The sequence below is a fragment of the Natrix helvetica genome, assembly GCF_964273705.1.
Source record: "Natrix helvetica genome assembly, chromosome: 5".
NCBI classification, from domain to species: Eukaryota; Metazoa; Chordata; class Lepidosauria; order Squamata; family Natricidae; genus Natrix; species Natrix helvetica.
In genome coordinates this window covers 61,880,656-61,902,496 of record NC_138551.1, presented here as the reverse complement: position 1 = coordinate 61,902,496, position 21,841 = coordinate 61,880,656, and the positions used below count along the sequence as shown (strand labels likewise).

Sequence of the window (21,841 nt, the reverse complement as noted above, 5' to 3'; positions counted from 1 at the left end):
ATTCCCTTCCAATTCAACGTATCGCGGGCATTGACGCAAGTGGGTGACCCACGTCGTACTTAGCGCGATGCAAACGTACTGCACGATCCACGCTATGAGTCAGTAATCGCGCAGCTTGACCCGAGCCAGAAACGTTCGCTTCGCATCGCACACGATCACCATCGCGTGCCAGATTCACACGACCCACGCGTTACATCGGTTGGCCAGTCCCTAGGTGATGACAGCCTAAGCTAAAACTTCCTATCCGTTCATTGACAGGCCAAGTGCAGTCTTGATAATGACTAAAATTGCTTGATTTCAAAAAAACCTATTTATTTATTTTCTTTTATTTGGTTAGTTAAATGCAAAAGCGTGTTGGATGGAGGTGTTCTTATATTTATTGCTAGCCTTGAAGCTAGGGAGGACTCTCAGCCCTCTCCTCTCGTCTTGCGATTCTGCACCTGCCATTCCCCTCTTTTCCCGGGAAACGGGGGAAAATCCTTTCACGGGGATTCGAGTTTTTCGGGCGAAAAGGGGTGTTGTTTGAAAATCGAATCGGCGCCCGAGGAACAAACGAGCAGCAGTGAGCATGAATGACGTCAAAGGCTGAGGGAGGGGATGATCCCGCAATCGCGAAAAGACCTCCACGGGTGGGTGACTTTGCCGACGTTTTCCGGAACCAGCCGCTTTCCGGCGCAGCCGTCCCGAGCATCATGGATTTGAATTTGCAGTTTTGGAGAAACGAGGGTCGAGTACGGTTCTCTGTAAAGCGTTGCGCCGCGGTCGCAAAGGGGAGGGGAATCAACTTTCTAGTGCAGCCTGGAAGTGAAAAGAAGAGCCGGCCGGGAATTGTGGGTGTGGGGGAAGCGTGGCTTTGCTCTCGGCTGGCGTGGGAGAAAGGGCGATCGGAGGACTAAATGGCTTCGCCCTCGCCCTTGCAGCCCTTCTGCCCGGGAAATGTGGAAATTGAGATGCAGGGGGGACGGGGACCTGGCGGGTGGGGTGGAAGGCGTGATTTCTTCGATCCGGCAAAATACACAAGCAAACGTTTTAAAACTAGGAAGGAAAAGCAGCACAGCAAAAAGTATGACATTCCCATTCCAGAACACTCAGCAATTATTAAATCCAGCGTGATAAAAATATAGCGTAATAAATGAGGGCATGCTAGATATATTAAACTAAAGTCTACTTAGAAGTAAGTCAGTGGGGCTTACATGCTTTTTAATGGATATAGCATTGCACCCTGTATATCTGGATTAAATGGCTTTTGCATGACCACAACCAAAAAACCTTTCTACTCTCCTAACTTTTTGAGTGGGCATAATCTCTCTGCCCTAAAGAAAAGGGATACTCTTCGATTGTATCTGAAAAGTTGGTCCTGAAAGCCATACAGTTAATTTTAACTGCTTTGCAGAATTCTTTGCAAATATTTGGAAGCAGAAGGAAAGGGAATGGTTTCTGGATTTGTTTGCTCTTAAGTGAAATCTATAAGCATTAAGGGTGAGAAAAACAAAACAAACAACCCAAATACTTGGGTTGTACTATACTAGGAATCCTGAAATGTACTCAAGAGTTTCTGTGTTGCCTGCTATAGCTCGATAGGACGATAGGAGAAAGAAATGGAGACTGAATGCCTTCAACTCTGAGATAATTGTATTCTAAGCTCTGGGTTACCCTCTGGATAACAGTCCAACATTTGGGGGTCTCCTCCTTGCCCAGTTGATTTTCAGTAAAACTAGCAGAATTGTAAAACAGGTGTGGGTTAATAGAAATAACTTTTATATGAGCTTGTTTTTGCAAGTAACACTATAGTAAAAGTTGATAAGCTTAATGTTTTCCCATTAAAAACAACCCATTTTCCCATGCTCACAAAACAGATGAGGATGAAAGAATATTTTAGCACCAACTTTCAGCACATATTGCCCCCTTATTCCAAAATAAGGATTCCAAAATCCCCGTCCTGCAGTTGATTTTTCTTGTCAGAAGGATGTGATCCTTTATTTGAGTTATTAAGTTTCCATGAATCACATACCAGAAAGATCAAGCATGCAGTTTCAAAGGGTTGTGGAGTATGCTTTTCATGGGTGACTTGACTATGCAGGGTGTCTTGTTTAATCAAAAAAAGCACAGGTTCAGGGTAATGGAGAGCAACTTCTGCTTTGATGTGTGGATAAAACTTGGGTTTATGTTATTGGGCAATTTTGACTAATTTCAGTATTACTGCAAAAGTATATATTCGAGCTCAGGTATCTTTTAAATCTCTTTCTCTAGACTTTTTACGAAAGGTTGAAGCACTGGGTAGATATTTTGGACCCCCTTGTCATATTTACACCTGAGGTAAGAAATCTAAACTTTGGATATTGAAATTTGAAAGTAAGCTATAAAGCATTTCCGTGGGCGCGTTCATATGACATTAAAAATTTACAGGTAGTCTCTTGTTTACTGATTGCCTTATTAGCAACCATTTGAAACAATGCTTTAAAAAAGAGTCGCTTGGATTGAGATGGCTGGCTATAAAAGTTGAATAAATGACAGCTTTGTGATCAGTCTTCGCATTTATGACCATCACAGCATTTCACGGTCACATTTGTGTTTCACAACTGACTTATGATAAGCAAGTTAATAGTGAATGAGGAAGTAAAATGTAAGTTGGAGTCACAGAGCTTAATGATGGAGTGCAAGTCCCAATTGTGATCTCGGATTGAGGATTATCTCTAGATCAGGGGTGTCAAACTTGCAGCCCAGGGCCGGATGCATTACACGCAGGCCACGCCTACCCTGGCTCTGCAAAGGCAAAAAACGCTGCGATACATTGCGAAATGTCATGTGACGCAATCGAGTTTGACACCCATGCTCTAGATGCTGCATCAGCTGAAGCCTCCTGGTCTTTTCTTCTTGGCTATTTTAAAGTAGCTAACTGAGCAACATTACTTTATCAGTTTGCTTTTTTTCCTCCGAACTCAAATCGAGGCAATTAATATTTTGTTCGGCATCAAAGCTACTACATAAAGGATGTGGGAAAATGAATGTTTTTCTAACCCTTAAAAAACACACCACCTCCTTGCATGCGTGGGTAAATGGAAGAGTGAATTTTGAAAGTGGAGTAGTGAAATGTAGCTGCTGAAACAATTCCTAGCCATTCCTGTAACCTGTTTCATTTTTCTGGAGCAACAGGAGCCATAAATTAGCTATTAGTTTGAGACCAGATATCATGCTAAACCATAGCTAGATCAAATAAGTCAAATGCAAGCCACAGTTTCAAACGGCATCATTAAGACAACATTAATAGTGCATAACATTTCCTCTATTCAGACAACATACAAAATACAACCACAAGGGTCATGTAGTTTGAAGAATAAAATCAGGCAGCTTGCATAAAAATGATCGTTAATGTAACATGCTTGTTATGTTTCCACAAGTTTTCAGTCACAGTAATATTATTTTAAAGAAATAATAATAATTTTAAAGTGTTATGATGTGTAATAACAAATATTTGAAAGAAAGAATTAACCCATGTATGTTGGCCTGGGATACACATAGAGCGAACCACTGCATTGCACCAAAGTCAGGCTGTCACCAAAAAGAGCAATTCTGGTTGCTTTTAGCTTTGTATATCTCCAACCACCAGTGGAAAAGAAATAATGCTGTTTGATTCATTGTCAATATATTGAAGGAAGATTGAAACAGGTTCTCTTCATGAATACTCAATGGTTTGGGACTGGAATAAATATGCTATGGTTAGATGACTCCTGACATCCTTCCTCCCCTTGAAAAGTCTTGCAGATCGGATTGGAGCAGCAGCTTTGGGAGAAAGACAGACAAGCTTTCCCCTGATGCTTTCTTCTGGATCTATTTGTGTCCTAGAAGCTGCTCTGAGTTTGTCCTTTCACCGTCCACTTAACCTGTGAGAGTTGAGTAGAGAAAAACTATGCCCAATACTGGTTGATTATATTTTGTGTCACAAAACTCTCATGGAAAAAAATGAGAACATCACAAAAAAAGAAATGCTTATTTATAGAAAAAAAACCCCACCCCAGTTTATTTCCATTTTTCCTGTAAATACAGGCGGACATTAATGCATCGAGAGATCTTTTACTGAATAGTGGAGAAAATGTAACATCTTCACAAGATAAAAAGGTACAGTGATGTTTTGAACATATTTGTATATTACGGTGCGTTCTAATGTGCAAAAATGATTAAGTTTCTCATTGCTGTGTCCTGATACCTAGGCTGAAACTTGAGGTACGGATAGAGGAACTGACTTCCTAATTGCCTTCATTTTGATCCCAGCTCTCCCCAAGAGAGACTAAACACTGGCTTTGTTCATGTGATACTGTCTGTAAAGTAGTCATGCATTGATGCTGCTGAACACATTTCTAGTGTGACATCAGTGACATCCATACTTGGAACATAGTGGTCTGAAAAGAAGCCTGTTAATGTGAGCAGTTTTTGTACAAAGTAGTTCTGTATAACCAACCATGTATCTCAATGGTGTGCAGTCTCTTGAAGTGTGGACAACAGGATCTAATTCACTACTTCAACAGAAATAACATTAGAATTTCTACGGTATCTCCAATCTTTTTGACACCAGGAACTGATTTTGTGGAAGACAATTTTTCCACCGACTGGGGGAGAGGGAGTTTATGTGCTATCTAGATCCTGCGCATGCACAGATGAAGTTTCGCTTGCTTGCATGGCCCTGTTCCTAACAGCCATGGATTGATAGCGGTATGTGCCCCAGCTGTTGGGAACCCCTGTTCTATTGAGCCTGTGCTGTTTCCACTCATAGAAGTCCATAGGTATGAATAAGTCAGTGGTGGGTTCTGGATTCCGTTGCAACTGGTACCGTGCAGCGGGGCCCGGTGTCCCCCACATGCACACGTGCAGCATACGTGCACATGCGTGCAGCATGCGCATGTGTCCTTACCTCCACGACGCCTCCACGATGCTCCAGCTGCTCGGTGGAGCATCACGCAGGCACCGTATGCTCCGTGTGCGGAAGCGCTGAAGAGCTCAGATAGAGGTAAGGAGCTCGGGCAGGTGTGCCTTCCGAAGCACAGTACCAGAACAGTACCTGGTGCTCCCGGCAGGCATCGGTATGCCTGTACCGGGGCGTACCGCCTGCAACCCAACACTGGAACAAGTGTATCATAATGTATAAAGATCAAATAGATGCTGAAAAGGAAATAGAAGCATATAAAGTTTGGGGGAGCCATAAATACTGACAGAACCACAGTCAGTTTGTAGGAGAGATGGATGGCATAAAAATGTAATTAAAAAAATGATGTGTGTTAGTTTTAAAAGGATGCCATAAAAGAGTGACTGTAATCACACATCATAGCAAGCCAATAATGCTGGCTAATGTAGATTTATTTATTCCTAATAATATAAGTAGATCAGCAAATCTTCAAATGGTTTTCTTTAGATTGTGTTGCATCTGGAATCCTAATTTGGTCAGACAATATATTCTAGCTTGCTCTTAGTTTATAGGGATCAACAAATAAGAATCTTAGGTTTAAAATACAAGAAATTTATCTAAACACACTGACAAGTGAACAAACTGAGCACCAACCCAGAATTCATTCATGACAAGCCAATTTTAATTAGTTCTGAATATATAGAACCTTATTACTTCTATGTATCATATATATCTATATTTTATAATCCTATGATTTAAATGTCACAATTTCTTTAGATGAGTTGAAATACAACTTGAATGAAGCTCAGATTAATAAAAGTGATCTAGGATATGGGTTATGGTATGGCAAATTATGTGGAAAAGCATTATCGAAGGACAACAAAAACCCCAAAACATTTTAAATAACCCCATCAATGGTTCTTGAAAAGCTAAGCCATTCCACAATATATATTCAGCTATAAAATAGTCTCTGACCTATTTCTAAAATACTCCTTTCCAATGTTTTAGGTCCGAGAGGCCTGGAAAATAAGTCTGGTGAGTTTTCCTATTACATTTAAGAATTATTTTAACTTGTTCTTTTCATCTTTTAGTAGAGATGTCCCATAATCCTTTGGGATAATGCATGTATTTTTCTTTCCTCAGAGCTGTGTGAATTCCAGCACTGGTGATACAATTCCATTCTACTTTAGAGGAGGAGGTCAGTTTCAAATATCATTTTATTGTAATTTGAACTCAGTTTTTTACAGTAATTGTTTACTTCTTTGATGACCCACTTTCCATTCAGAAACTCAAGGAACTATATATAAGCCCCTTCTTCCTATTTTATCCCTTAACCACCAGCCTGTCTAGCAGCAGATTTGGAGCTCTATGATTGATGATGGATTTTAATCTAAGTCTTCCCATTTATAGTCCATTACCTTAATCACTTCCTCACACTGTTATTACCTGTGTTTCCCCTAAAATAAGGCCAGGTCTTATTTTCATTTAGGCTTGAAAATAAGCACTTTGGCCTATTTTGGGGCTTAGGTCTTTTTTTTTTTCCAAGCGCAGGAGGCGGTGAGCGCGGTCGCTTCATGGCTGCTTGGCCCCTTAACTGCAGCCCGCAGATCAGCTGAAGCAGCGAGGGTCGGGAGTTCTGTCCTCTTTGTGTGCTTGGAGATGAAACCCTTTCAAACAGCGTTGCCTGCAATTCTTGTTACTCCTCTCCGTCATTTCTCTCCCTCCCTCCTTCTCTCTTTCTGTTTCTGTCTCTGTCTCTCTCTCTCAGACAAACACACACACAGAGACATTTGATTGCTTGAAAGGCACAGGCTGCACTTTGCTTTAACTGTAAGCACACGCTTCTCACAATCTTCCAGAGTTGCCTGCCAATCATCCTTTTCTCAAGCATCAGCAGCCAGGTAGAGGCGGGGGGAGGAGGGGGAGAGACCTGATTCCGACGGTCGCATGGCTTTCTGGCTCATTATAGCAGCAGCGTGAACAACACCCAAGCTCCAGGCTTGGCGGAGTGCAAACCATGGTCGCAGCCGTGGTCCAGAGCCAGAGACTAGCTGCAGAAGAGGCCCTGCAAAGTTGCCTGGCACCATGGGCAGGGCTGGGGCTAGCAAGAGTGTGCCGGAAACATCTCCAGGCACCCAGGGAGATAGACTTCCTGGTCCTTGCTGGATCAGTTGATCCACTGGTTGTGGTTAAGGGGCAGTGGTGGGTTCCGGATCCCGTTTCAACTGGTATGGTTGGAACAAGCCCGGCGGTGTCCACATGGATGCGCGGAGCGCGCACATGCATCTTAGCGCCTCCGCGAGCCTCTGTGACACTCCAGCTGCTCCACGGCGCGTTGCGCACACACCGTACGCACCATGCGCAAATGTGCGGAAGCCTTAAAACAGGTATCCGGTGCTCTGGGCAGGCTCCGGTACGCTCGTACCGGGGTGTACCGCCTGCAACCCACCACTGTTAAGGGGCCAAGCAGCCACGAGGGAATAATTTTTAAGGCTTCATTGTCCATCTTTAAATCTTTGAGCTTAGCAATATTTGTCTTGTTAGGACTTGTTTCCAGCATGTAGGAATGTGGATAAAATTAATTGAAATTCTGTTGCATTATTGAAGCAATTAATTCCTAGAGTACAATTTTACCTTGTTTTAAATAACTGACAACTGCTAAAACTTCCAGTAATTTTCTAAAGTAATGAAGTATAAAACGCAAAAAAATCCATAATTCTTTTTTTTTCTACATACAGGTAGGCCCTGACTTACAACAGTTAATTTAGTGACCGTTCAAAGTTACAACGGCACTGAAAAAAGTGACTTATGACCATTTTTCTCACTAATGATTGTTGCAGCATTCCCATGGACATGTGATTTACATTCAGATGCTTGGTAATGGGTTTGTCAGGTTCTGGTTTGGCAAACAAGGAATAAACAAACCAACACGTAGTTCAAAGTGTAGATTGTACACCAGAGTGAATTGAATTTAGAGCTACTGCTGAGTGCTCCCCTCCACCATTTAAGTGGCTTCTCCCCAGTGATGGGTTGTAGGCGGTACGCCCCTCTACGGGCATACCGGTGCCTGCTGGGAGCACCAGGTACCGTTCCGATACAGTGTTCTGGAAGGCCCATCCACCTTCGATCCTTAACTGTATTTGAGCTCTTCGGTGCTTCCATGCACGCTCATGGAGCGTACGGCGCCTGTGCGATGCTATACCGAGCACCTGGAGCATCGCAGGAGGTAAGAACGCACGTGCGCGTTCATGTGGTGGCCGCCGGGCCCCGTTGCACCGTACTGGTTGCACCGGGATCTGGAACCCACCACTGCTCCTCCCCACCCCCTTGGCATGCCCCCAACAGCTACTGCAGGCTTAATTGGAATGTAGGCTTGTCCCACGCACAGATGCTGAGAGCAGCTCAGTTCGCACGCTCCTAATCCAAACAATAGTTCAAGCTATCAGCTGGGAGTCGGGTGTCTGGCATAACAGTAGAACAATCCCCTCCTGCGTGCAGGTACTCGATCCCCCGCTGGGCTCCCCGAGTGATGGCACATGGTTCATACTTACGACGGTTGCAGGTGTCTTGGAGTCATGTGATCCCCTTTTGTGACCTTCTGACAAGCAAAGTCAAGGGGGAAACCAGATTCACTTAACAACCGTGTTACTAATGTAACAACTGCAGTGATTCACTTAATGACTCTAGCAAGAAAAGTCATAAAATGGGACAAAACTCACTTAACAGATATCTCACTTAGCAACGTAAATTCTGGGCTCAATTATGGTTGTATGTTGAGGACTACCTGAAGTGCCTAATTTATCATTACTGTATATGTTGACATTTTTATATTTCTATCACTCCCTTTGATGGACTTGTTCAACAAATTTGCTAACTGGACAGTTTTCTTTCTCTCTTTCAAAGGTTTTGTGTGCATTTCTGCTTCATTGGTGAGTAACAATGAAAGTTTTCAGAATATACAGTATGTATTGGAGTTTTAAAATGAATAAAAATATAAATCTTGATACTATTGTACTAATTGTTCCATTTTTTAATTGGACTCAACTTAGTCAATATAATCTACATGCAGTGTTTCAGTGCAGAGATAACACATACTGCCGTCAATTTCTGGAGAGCAAACTGGTCTTTGCACCAGTATAGTCCAAATTGGCCACACAAAAGAAGGCAATACTGGCAATTTCTGAGTCCCCTTCGATTCACAGGACGCAACATTTCTTAAGAAAAGATCCAATTTCCTCCTAAGCAACCCAGTGATACTCACATAGCACAAAATGTTGATGGGTGGAAAGGAGAAGAAAACAGATGTCTGGGAAACACTCAATGAAATCAACAAATATAAACGAGAAATAAAATTGGATGGGAGGGGAAAATAAAACAAACTTAGATGAAAGAAGAGGTGAGATAAAAAAGGACCTGAGGGCTGATAAAACTATTTCATTTGATAGATTACTCATTTGTACATGTTGGGAGAGTACTTTAAAGCATTTTCAGGTATAAATGTTGAATTGCTTTTTTTCACCTCTCTAAATATTGAAGATTGTTTTTTTTTTAATGGTAGCCAGGATTGGACACAAGCACATTCAGTCTCCAAGGACTCTAAAGTAGACACAAAACATTACAGGTCCATTGTGCATACATATGTTGATTTGCATGAGTATAGATGAAGCAGCTTTGTAAATGTTGGAGTTGTGTTTTGTTTTTATTGTGCATGGACAGAGTTTTATGAAGATTATTGTGATGTGTGAGTTGCCATAACCCTGGCTTAATTTATGTTATCGGAAAAAAATATGGAAGCCAAAATACTGTTTGAATGCTTTTAAGGGCAGTGATAAAATAATATGTCTGGCAGAGTAAAGTGGTGCTACCAATAGAAGACATGGTATGTTCAAGCTGCTCATTGATTCCAGATGCTTCTTTAGATTCTATTGACTGCAAGTGGAGTGACCTGTGAGCAGTTACCTCACATGGGATCCATGGTGCCAGTAGCAAATTTAGATTTGGGCTGGATGTTTGCTTCTGGAACTATATGATGTTACTATAAAAACTGGGTGTTTGGTTATGGAACTATATGATGGTATTGTAGCAAATTATAAAATGATCTGCTAGTAATGTATCTTTGCAATATTGTCCAGATGTGTTTCCCATGTAATCTTCTATTCACAGGCTGCAATTGCTTCCTTACCATACAGAACATTTTTGTCATCTTTTACCCGGCAGGTACTGGCCAAACCATTCACTTTTATTAATTTGTTTAGATTAATTTATTAATTCATATTGATATTATGGATTTGTAATCTCAAATTTTACAGTTTATTTTCCATGCGTATATTGGTGGATTCAGTTTGGCAAACAGGAATTCCATAAAAAGGCCAATGGAGAATGGTGAGAAAATTGTAAGTATATGTGGCAGATTGCAACAGATTTTTTTTTCCAGTGTAGAGAATGGGTGTTTTTTCATGGTTTCAAATTTTTTGTTTACAGGCATTTCCATGGAAACAAGCATTTCTCTCTGTTGGGGGCACTCCAGGTTTGGCCTTAATAGGAGTATGTATTGCCAATTTCTATCTGAGTTTTCTTTTCTAATTATGCTTTTCTTTCAAGGAAAAGTTGCATGGATTCATGTTTGGAGTTATTTGTTAATTTATAGAAGGTGCTGGTAATGTGATCTATAGGTTTTCCAACATTTTTTTTTAAATGAGAAGGAAATTTGTGTTCAGCATCCTTGTTTAAAATTGCCTTCAACCATATGTTCAAATTCAATGGGTAATGCCTAAATGTAATTTATCATGCTTATTCACTGGTATCTGAGCTAAAATTAGTGCTGTTTATTTGTATGTGTTCATGGTTTTCCATAGATTTTGTAGTGTCTCTGCTCTTCAAAGCTTGATATTCCCAATCTCTTGTTGCCAGACTCAAGTCTTTTTTTGCTTAACTATTTATTTTTACCATATCTGCATTGATAAACAGCAAAATGCCATGAAGAGCATATACTAATGAAGGAGAAAGACAATCTGTAGGGTTTATTATTTTTGTTCAGTTTCAGGATCTATAATTAAAATATCAGTATTATACACATGCATAGGCCAAGACTAAGACTAATACCTGATCAGAATACCTCTAGATTGCTGTTCGATTTTCTTAAATTATCAACAGCTAATCTATTTGTGACCTGAGACTGACTTGGCCCTCCCCTTCCCCCAGCCTTTATGGTAAGAGTCAGCAATCTACCACCCAGAAGCTGGATCTGGACCACCAACCAAAATCATCCAGCCCATTGTCCTCCAAAAATATATCCACCTGCCACAGTTCTAAAAAAAGTTTTGAATAGAATAAAATAGAATAGAATAACAGAGTTGGAAGGGACCTTGGAGATCTTCTAGTCCAACCCCCTGCCTGGTAGGAAAGCTTCAGACAAATGGTTATCCAACATCTTCTTAAAAACTTCCAGTGTTGTAGCATTCACAACTTCTGGAGGCAAGTTGTTTCACTGATTAATTGTTCTAACTGTCAGGAATTTTCTCCTCAGTTCTAAGTTGCTTCTCTCCTTGATTAGTTTCCACCCGTTGCTTCTTGTTCTAGCCTTAAGTGCTTTGGAGAATAGTTTGACTCCCTCTTCTTTGTGGCAACCCCTGAGATATTGGAACATTGCTATCATGTCTCCTCTAGTCCTTCTTTCTATTAAATTAGACATACCCAGTTCCTGCAACCATTCCTCATATGCTTTAGCCTCCAGTCATCTTTGTTGTTCTGCACTCTTTTTAGCATCTCCACATCTTTTTTACATTGTGGCGACCGAAACTGAATGCAGCATTCCAAGTGTGACCTTACCAAGGCATTATAAAGTGGTATTAACACTTCACTTGATCTTGATTCTAGCCCTCTGTTTATGCAGCCTTGAACTGTGTTGGCTTTTTTGGCCACTTTCTTGCCACCTGTTTGATTAGTGCACATGGTATGGTACTCACTATTAAATGCTTGGTTTGGCTTGACAGCAGGACTGATAATCATACCCGCACTAACATCTATGTTACATGCACTGATAACCCTATTAATTTTAGATTGCTGGGGACAGAAATGTTCTGTATCAATTAATTTTCTGCCACCGCTGTTCAATGTTTATCCAGAAAATATGTGAATATAATGTCAAGTAACTCAGTCCCGTTCTTTGATGGGTGCAAGCCATCTCTTTTGTGCAGTTTTTCATTGGACCAGCTGCAAGCATCATGACTAATAAAACCAAAGCCTTCCCTTTTACATCACTACTTTAGACACACATTAAACTCAGCTACACACTGGCCTTTCCCTTTTTGTTCCTTATATACTGGTAAAACAGTGGTGGGTTCCGGGCGATACGGACCAGTACGACCATACCGGTAGTAATCGGGAACAGTGGCCACCGTACCGGTACAGTGGCTTGTTTGGCCCGCCCGCCCGCGTTCCATAGCTGTTTATAACAAGACCGGCCAATTGCACACACGCGCACAGCATGCGGCGGCTGCGCAACCTCCGCCGAGCAGCTGGGTCTCGCAGGGCAGTGGCATGCACATGCGTGCGCAGCGCACATGTCCGACTAGGACGCCTGGCCCCGTGCACAGCGTACCAGCTGCAATGGAGTCTGGAACCCATCACTGTGGTAAAACCTCTGAAAAGATAAGCTTACAACCTATACTACTAAGTTCATACCCCTTAGACTTCTATCTCAGAGTTGATGTAGAACTGCACCTCTGTATATTAACAAAAATTAATGTTTTGGATGGGTATTATGAGCCTATGTATATGTGTTTATGGGTTACTCAGTTCTCTCCATAAGCATTTCTTTCCCAAGTCATAATATGCTCCTTGAGACTCTGCTGAGCATACTCTTATATTTTCCTTTGACCATAGCTCACTTTCTTCTAAAAAGCCTGTCTTTAAGTTTCACCCCGAAGAGTCTTCCTAGTGCCAGAATATTCATGCAAGAGAGAGGGAGAGGCCATTTGCTTACAGACTTGATCTCTGGCTTTTGAGTGGAAAAAGGTTGCCAACCCTGCTCTTGTGGGTAAAAGACTGATGGTGGTGTGATGGCACTAAAAGGGACAATGCTACTTTGACAGTTGTGTTTTCTGGTTTGGAAGATTAGAAGTTAAAGGGAAGAAGAAGCAACTAAACTTAATAAAAGACTAATATCCTATTTTAGATCTTATTTTTAAGGGGGGGGGGCAGAAAAAGTGAATATGGGCTTGTTGAGATAGACTTACTAAGGTCACAATGTCTAGATTGAGAAACAGCAAGTGCTGGGAGAGCATGTACTAATGAAGAAAAAAGGGGAAAAAATCACCCTTTCCCCATGAAATAAAGCAAAATAGCAATGCCATTGACCTCTCTCTCTCCATGTCTCCTCCCTGTCTCCCTCCCCATCCCTCTCTGTGACAACCTGTTGTTTTTAGTCTCTCCCACACTATGTTATAGAGCGTAAAAGCTCACTAAATACTCCAGGACATTTCTTCAGCAAGTTCATGGCAAGTGCTTTTTTTGGTGAGTAAAAGTGTGACAGTTCTTTAAAACATTAGTTATTGGTGTTGCTTTATGTAATTTTTGCTGTGTTTATCAGGTATAAACATTCTTTCAAATATAATATTTATGTTGTAAACATATTTGAAAATGTGACCATGTTGTTTAAAAATTGTCCTTGTTTGAAAAAAACCTATCGTATTTTTCGGAGTATAAGATGCACCAGAGTATAAGGTTTTGAAGAGGCAAATTAAAAAAAAGTAGGAAGGTAGATAAAGGGATGGAGAGAGAGAGAGAGTGAGAGAGAAATACAGTAGGTAGGTAGGGAGACAGAGAGAGAGTAGGTAGGTTGGTAGGTAGAGGGAGGGAGGGAGGGAGAGAGAGAGAGTAGGTAGGTAGGTAGATGTTTCCAGGTGTATTTATCCATGTGCTGGAGAAGGAAATCGCTGACAATCTGCAGCACCTGACTTTGTTTCTGCTGGCACAGCACTTGATTAATGAAATTCTCATCAATCAGTTAAAGAACTTTTCAAAAGGGGGGGGGGGAGTTTTTGAAGTCTGCAAACCTCCCAAAAAATGCCCCGTTTTTCGTGAAAACGGGTCCGTTTTTTTTAAAGGCATAAATAGCCTTGGGAGGGCTTGCAGAGTGCTCCTGGGGGGTGAGGGGTGGGCAAAAACGAGCAAAAAACAGCCCATTTTTCACGAAAATGGGTCTGTTTTTTATTTTAAAAAATTGCATGCATAGCCTTATGGAGGCTTATAGACTGCTGCTGGGGGGGCAAAAAAGGGCCGTTTCTTGCTCATTTCTGCCCTCCCCAGCCCCCAGGAGGTCTCTGAAAGCCTCCATAAGGGTATGCACGGCCATTTTGATGAAGGGGCGGGGCTTCGGGAGGCAAAAAATTCTGTATTTGGTGTATAAGACGCTCCCAGATTTTCAGCCTCTTTTTTGAGGAAAAAAGGTGCGCCTTATACTCCAAAAAATACGGTAATTCAAATGTTGACAAACACTGCCTATTAATTTATTGCTGAAAATCAGCTACAGAGGTTTCACTTTGTTGTTTTATTATCATTTATTTAATAAGCCTCATGTTAAGGGAAAAAACCCTTTTTAAAATTTTATGTAGATTCTAAAGTGGGCATATTTCTTAGAGATGTTCCTTTAATACAAAGCAATCATTCCAGAATTATATTAACAATTTTGTTCATATTATCCCTAAATGTGATAATAGCAGGGCAAGACCAAATAACATGAAGTAATATCATTAGTCCTGGATTTAACTCTAAATCTTAATCTTTGCTTGATAAAAGTATAAAATTGGTCTTTGTCAAGAAAGTGATTTTCAAGTGTTTTTGCAGCCTTTCAGGTAAAAAAATCCTGTTGATTGATAAAATATAAGATTAGGATTCCTGTCCAACCTATTTTTATTACTAATAAAGAACCAAATATGTTTAGGCAGAGGCTTAACATGTTTTACGGGACTGCCATCGTTTGGCCATCCTACCAAAGATTGCCCTTCTTTTATCCAAACTTCTTTGATTTCCCCCTGAAGTTCAATGACAAGAAATTTTAACTATTATGTGGAATTGATAACATAATTTGAAAGGCATTGACTCCAATTTTTCATTCCTGTAGTTATCCTAAATATATGAAATAAATTTAGTCCAATCTCCTTGAAATAACTAGTTGCAGGTAGTTCACACATCCATTAGTTTCAAACTCCCAATTGTTTCAATTCCCAGTTTTTTCTGATAAAAGGGGAGGGGACTTTCATTTAATTCAAGCTTATCTAATTATTTAATGGCAAGCTTATCAGAATCTCCAATAATTAGTATCTGTTTTTTATACATTATTGTACATCACATGCATCATATTACTGCTTCCTCCAGGTCTCTGAGCGTGCATCCATATATATATATTTAGAAATATATATATTTCTAAAACCGATGCAGAAAATTATGAAGAAAATTAGAATACTAGAAAATTCTGCCAATTTGGCTGAAGTTTCAGTATGAGCCAAGTAAACACTGGAAACTAAACCTTCAGCAGTTTCTGCATAAGCCAACTGATAATTTCTGGAAGAGACTCCCAACAATTGCAGCACAATTTAAGCTGTGCTTAATTCTACAATGTCTGAACATTTAAGTCACTGTTCTGCTTTGCATATAAATGTTATCATATGAATTGAGAGTTAGGGCTAATAATCCTTGTTTACATTTCTCACTATGCCTGATCTCCCCTGTTCTCTGCAGGTGTTCTCTGTGCATGCAATGTGTTCGCAGTCAGGAACTTGGAACGTGAGAAAGGGATTAAGGTCATGGATAGCACGGGTGAAGTTATTGGAATGTCTCAAGTGGCAGGGAAAAAAGTAAGTGAAGGAACATATGTTTGCCCTGGCTTGGTTTCCATTTGAAGGAAACACTTCTATGCGCAATTAAATTAAATCATCAGAGGGATATTAGCCATTTAGAAGGAAAGCCTATCAAAAGCTACTATGACTTCTATTAAAGGAGGCAATAGATAGTTTGAGCTACTGGAAATAGAAGTGGAAAAATGTGATTATGCTTGTGTCCTGCTTGTGGGTTTCGATTTGGCTCTTGGATTAGACAGGCTTTTGATCTGATCCAGCATTATTATTATTTTGTTCTAAATTTCTGTATTTTACATTTACATTTAGTGGCATTCTCCCAATTACTTATTTACCAGAATTTCCTTATGAACATGAAATTTCCTCCCAAAGGGGAAGTTTTTGGTTTGGCCCTTTGTTTTATGGGACTTCCCAGGCTCTATAATCATAATGTAAGACTAATTGCTTTGATTGTAATTGTCCATTTGTTAAGTCCATATTGGCTTTGAAGTCTGGATTGTCTTGTATTGTGATTTTTTTCCCATTTAGTTCCAAAGTCATTGTTTCCTTATACTATACTACGTTTGTGACATATAGCTACACATATTCTGGTAGCCCTCATTATGACAAAGATATGTCATAATCAGCAGCATTTTGGTGGATTTATCTTTAGGATAAAACTGGTTCTTTAACATTGAGATGTGCAACTCCTAATTCACATTTTGCTAAATTGACTGATGCATTAAGTTTTGTGATATATCTACTTTGATTTTCAGTTCCACCAGCCATCCAGCAGCTCCAATAATTTGTCCATAATATTCAGCACTGGCCACCCTCTGATGCCACATTAATCGGGCATGCTTGCTGTGGCTTGTCAAGGTCAAAAGCTTTAAAATTATTGCATCCAGATTCATGAAAATGCAAGCTCTTGAGAGATTTGAATATATTGTGATTCTGACTTTCCTTTTATATGCATATCTGTTTTTCCCCCCTTCTGCATAGGCTGTAAGAGAAACAGCATTATCCCGGGGTATCCTCTTTGGCCTGCCAATGATTATTTCTGAAACTACTGTGTATCTCATAAATCGGTAAGATAAATATGTTTCCTCAACCAAATTAGCAGGAAAAATACCTATTATCAATAAAGAAATAATATCATAACAGGGGAAGTATAACCTTCTGTTAGCCCATCTTGAACATGGGGCAATTATTTCTTAGTGAGATTGGAACTGGCTGCTGATTCTTCTTGTCTAGAAGAATTCAGGACCAAATAAGGTCTTTTATGATGGTTTACAGAATCTGAATACCCCTGAATGCTCCAGGAAATTTTTTAGAAACCGTGGCTATTAAGATTGTGATATCACTTTGAATTGATACAACGAGAAGAGCAGAAGAGAGGAGAAGACAATATACCTCAGGGTCAAATAACTTAAGTTTCTTACTGTAGTTTCCTTTTTAAAATGAACTTTAAATCCTGTACTCATTTTCAAGGATTGGTGATTTTATGAAGGTAACATTTTATTGTTAGTTTCTTGTAATTTGTTGTAAGGTCTTCCAAGAAAAGAGTGATAAAAAATTTAAAGGGGCCTTTCTCATTCTATACAAATTTTGTGGGGCTATAATTGAAACTATAGCCTAAAGCGAGAGATTCTGTATGGTGAATTCAGGGAGACAAAGAAAAATGTTTATTCTAAAATGCTTTCTACATTTCTATATGCCCATGCTTTCAGAATGTCATGCTGGGCTCTGAATCTGAAAGAGTTTTTGCAGTCGTTCCCCCTTTGCCCCCAAATCTGTCAATATTTGGCAACGAACCATCAAAGGAAATGTTAGGCTATAGATGATGATGATGATGATGATGATGTTAATCTTTGGTGAGATTCACACACAGCCTTTGGGGCTGGTTGGTAGCACAACAGCTCGAGTCCTAACCAACGACCTAGGAACTGTTAAGGTAACGTCGGAGGATATAAGCTGTTCCAAGTAGGGTGGTTTATTATTATTATTGTTGTTGTTGTTATTATTGTTGTTGTTAAAATACAATTGTATCACAGCGGCCAGTTGTTTCGCCAGATTTGGCATTGATTACTAGTCGGGCCCCACCCAGGGGCCTAGGACGTCGTAACGTATTTTCGTAATATACGTGCAGATCCAAGCAGTGCAGCTTTTTGCATTTGACTGATGGTGATTTTGCCAAGTTTTAACTGTTTTAAATGTAATTCCAGTGCTTTTGGAATAGCTCCCAGTGTGCCGATTACCACTGGAATTACCACTGCTGGTTTGTGCCATAATCGTTGAATTTCAATTTTTAGGTCCTGGTATTTCGCGATTTTTTCATGTTCCTTCTTGTCGATCCTGCTGTCACCTGGTATTGCGATGTCTATGATTGTAACCTTATTTTTCTCAACCAGTGTGATGTCTGGTATGTTATGCGCCAGTATTTTGTCCGTTTGTATACGAAAATCCCATAGGATCTTGACCATCTGATTTTCGGTGACTTTTTCAGGATGATGATGATGATGATGATGATGATTATTATTATTATACTTTATTCATTAAACATGAAACTTAGTCAACTGAACATTCAAAAGGGCATCACAAATACCATTGACTGGTGCTAACGGTTGATACAGGTTGCTGCTAGTGTCCCAGGTATCAACCAAGTACCGGCTTAAAATATACGATGTTCCGAGCAGTGCAGTTTTTTGCATTTCTGTTGGTGTTATTGCAGGAAGCTGCAATTTGTGGATGTATCTAATAAAATTCTTGGACATGGTATCAAGATGACAATGGTATCACTGTTACATATTTTATCCATAGCTGTATAGTTTCAATGGCCAGGTCGCGATATTTCATAATTTTTTCTAGTTCTTTTTCTTCGACTCTGGCATTTCCTGGTATAGCGATATCAATAAACTGTATGCTTCGGCCCTCTACAACCGTGGTATCTGGCGTGTTGTGTTCCAAATGATGATTTGTCTGTATTCGAAAGGCCCCCAAGATCTTCACCTTCTCATTTTTGACAACTTTTTCCACTTTATGTTCCCATGACTTTCTGGATACAGGTAAATCGTAGTTTTTACATAATGACCAATGGGTTAATTTAGCAACTCGATCATGTTTAGCTTTGTAATCAGTTTGTGTGATTTTGCTGCGTTCACATATTAAATCTGAAACAGTTTCAACTTTGTTGTTGCAAAGTCGCATTTTGTATCTTCGCTTTCATGGCATTAGTTTGTAGTTTATTATTATTATTACTATTATCATCATCATCATCATCATCATCATCATCATCATCATCATCATCATCAAAATACTCCACTCCCAAGGAGTTGAAAGTTCAATGCCTTTCCTTTCATTTAGAATTTAGTATTGTCATCATCCCTATAGTGCTTGGCAGCCAAAATAACAAGAATAATTAAGGGTAAATCTAACTGTGGAAAGTTTCCTTGTATCCATCTAAGAGTCCAGGTTATCAATGGTTTTCTAGTTTCGGGGGAGCAGCTGCAAAAAAAAAATCTGCACTGTTAAGTCAGTAATTCCAGATATCTTGAAGATTTATCAGTGCCATGCTGTGTAATAACAGGCCTTTACAATCTTTTGCAGCAGAAGAGTTTTCCCACAAAATTCAATATTTTTGAGAGTGTTCCTGGTTTATTTTTTCTGTTGGTTAATACTGCCCATTTCACTGAGTTGGACTCCACAGTTAAGAGAGGTAATCAGCATGTTTCATTTTCTTTGCCACTTTCGATAATCGGGTAGATTAAAGGGATAAATGGCATTGCAAATCAGCAAAAAATATAAACCCTGATGAGTAAAAATCAGAAGGATTATATTTATTGGGTTGCCAAATAAAAAAGGAACATTTGTTTACTGGTGATGCAAGCATGGAAGTTCACAGAAACTGTAAGGATTGGAGTTGCAGGTAGTCCTTGACTTACGACCACAATTGAGCCCAAAATTTCTGTTGCTAAGAGACACTTTTGTTAAGTGAACTTTGCCCCATTTAAAAACTTTTCTTATACAATTCTTAAGTGAATCGCTGCAGTTGTTAAGTTAGTAACATGATGGTTGAGTGAATTTTGGCCCACTTTATGACTTCTCTTGCCATGGTTGGTAAACGAATCACTAGTTGTTAAATTAGTAAAGCGTTTGTTAAGTGACTCTGGCTTCCCCATTGACTTTGCTTGTCAAAAAGTTACAAAAGGTGATCACATGACCCCGAGACACTGCCAGCTGTCATGCATACGAATCAGTTGCTAAGCATCTGAATTTGATCATGTGACCATGGGGATGCTACAACAGTCATGTTATAATCAGTCATAAGTCCCTGTTTTCAGTGCCGTTGTAACTTTAAAGGGCCACTAAACTGTTGTAAATCAAGGACTACCTGCATGGAGATGTTCACAATTTCCAAAGTTTAATGTTTGTAGAGATAGAAATTTAACAGATAGGGGACCAAAGTAACTTCCTTCAAAAAAGGAGGATGGAAAGCAGTGGTGGGTTCCTACCGGTTCGGAGCAGTTCGGGCGAACCGGTTTTCCGGGTGACTCCATAGGCACCGCCATCTTGTTTTTTGCTTCTGTGCATGCGCAGAACAATTTTTATTGCACTATGCATGTGCGCACAGCATGTATCAAGCATGCATGCGCAAAGCACGCCCACGAGCAACTGGCAGTAATGACTGCCAGAACCCACCCCTGATGGAAAGTATTTAGATGATTTTAGGAGTCTGAATGTAAGTGCGGTATGTAGCATATTACCATATTTTCCTAACATTTCTCTTGATTTCAGAGGATTTGGGAGGTATTTCAGTGTAAGAGACAAGGTTTTTATTATTGTTTGCCTACTCAATTGTCTTGTCTTTTGCATTACTAATTCAGAGACAACAATGTGAGATTTTGATGTAAATTGTAATACTTCCAAAATCCTATGATTTCTGTAACTCATGTCTTTGTACAGAGGTGGATCCAAGTGTTTAAAATAATCCAGTAAGAAATTTAAAATGTTCTCTTATTTTTCAGATAAAGCGAAATGAGCTTGAGCCTGATCTTGTCTCTTCCACTAAAGAAACGACGTTTTTTTTTTATAGGGGAGTTTAATAATGGGGCACCTTGATGGTTTTCTAGGAGTACCATTCTTGCAATGATGAAGCTGGCTTTTGTGCATAAAAGAGGAACTCTGATACTAAAGGAAAGTTGGTCTGAAGTATTCTGAATCGACTGTAACAAAAAAAACTAAAGCTAATTGGGGGTGGGGTGGAGAATAATCATGTTCTTATAGATACTTCTCTGTACAGATAGGATTTGGTTTTGTGATCTACTTATGTCCCAACAATAAAAAGGGCGTTATTCGAAAAACAGACCTCTTATCTAGAAATGCAAAATTGCATTGTGATCTGACTTCTATAGGTTTTTTTTTTTAATGGGAGGAGGAACATATGTGATAAAATGAGATGTTGGATTAGAGCTGGGAACACTCGCATTCAAGGCCATTCTCAGCCATGGAAAATCACTCTGTGAAAATCACACTCCTACTTTCTTTCAGCCCAACATGTTCCTTTTGCAGAAAGTAGCTTTGTGTATAATGTTTAGGACTTCTGGAGAAAAGACAGGAAATAAATAAAATTAATTATATAGAATAAAGTCTGCCCTGGTCTATATTCTTGTTCTTCTAATGTGCTAACCCTTAATTTAACTGATGACTTAGTCCCTACAGTCTGTAACCCATTTCCCAGGATTGCTGTAAGTCTGGGGTAAAGCCCTGTCTTTCTTGGGAGTTCCCAATGCCAGAACCTATTTAAGGTGAGCATATGTTAGTTAGGTGCTGCTACTTGTTATGACATAGAACAGGGCTGTCAAACTCGCCCTCAGGCTAGAGGCGTCATGTGCTGGCCAGGCTCATTGCCATTTTAGTGAAGGGAGAAAAAGTTGTGTTACGTCACGAAATGATGTGAGTTTGACACCCCTGACATAGAACCACAGTTCCTTACAAAGAAGTCCATTTCTTGTATACCCAATGTCAGGGGAAAAAAAACGCCCTGTAGAAATTTGAGATCAATGGATCGGGCTGATTCCCTTCCGCATATCTTTTGAGATATTAAGAAAAA

General features: G+C 39.9%; 1 protein-coding gene across 3 annotated transcripts; it reads left to right on the top strand.

Moving 5' to 3' along the window:
• The first annotated feature begins 360 nt into the window (after positions 1-360).
• Positions 361-21,152, top strand: SFXN4 (sideroflexin 4). Of its 3 annotated transcripts, none has more exons than XM_081955446.1 (14): positions 361-731; positions 2,251-2,316; positions 4,045-4,116; positions 5,906-5,932; positions 6,041-6,095; positions 8,801-8,826; positions 10,061-10,114; positions 10,207-10,290; positions 10,379-10,441; positions 13,324-13,411; positions 15,638-15,753; positions 16,735-16,820; positions 19,342-19,447; positions 20,757-21,152. In XM_081955446.1, the coding sequence occupies exons 1-14, from the start codon at positions 573-575 to the stop codon at positions 20,832-20,834; spliced, it is 1,080 nt and encodes a 359-aa protein (XP_081811572.1). In that variant the 5' UTR covers positions 361-572; the 3' UTR covers positions 20,835-21,152. The 3 variants fall into 3 exon arrangements, with proteins under 3 accessions (XP_081811572.1, XP_081811571.1, XP_081811573.1); XM_081955445.1 differs by having other exon boundaries at positions 373-731; positions 19,339-19,447; XM_081955447.1 differs by having other exon boundaries at positions 374-629; positions 19,339-19,447.
• Positions 21,153-21,841: the final 689 nt, after the last annotated feature.

What these genes read in the sequence shown, in the direction of transcription:
- SFXN4 (XM_081955445.1), top strand. Translation starts at nt 573, where the DNA reads ATGACGTCAAAGGCTGAGGGAGGGGATGATCCCGCAATCGCGAAAAGA. An exon ending in TGTCATCTTTTACCCGGCAG is followed by an intron (nt 10,115 to 10,206) that starts GTACTGGCCAAA and finishes CAAATTTTACAG; the next exon opens with TTTATTTTCCATGCGTATAT. An exon ending in ACTGTGTATCTCATAAATCG is followed by an intron (nt 16,821 to 19,338) that starts GTAAGATAAATA and finishes AATCTTTTGCAG; the next exon opens with CAGAAGAGTTTTCCCACAAA.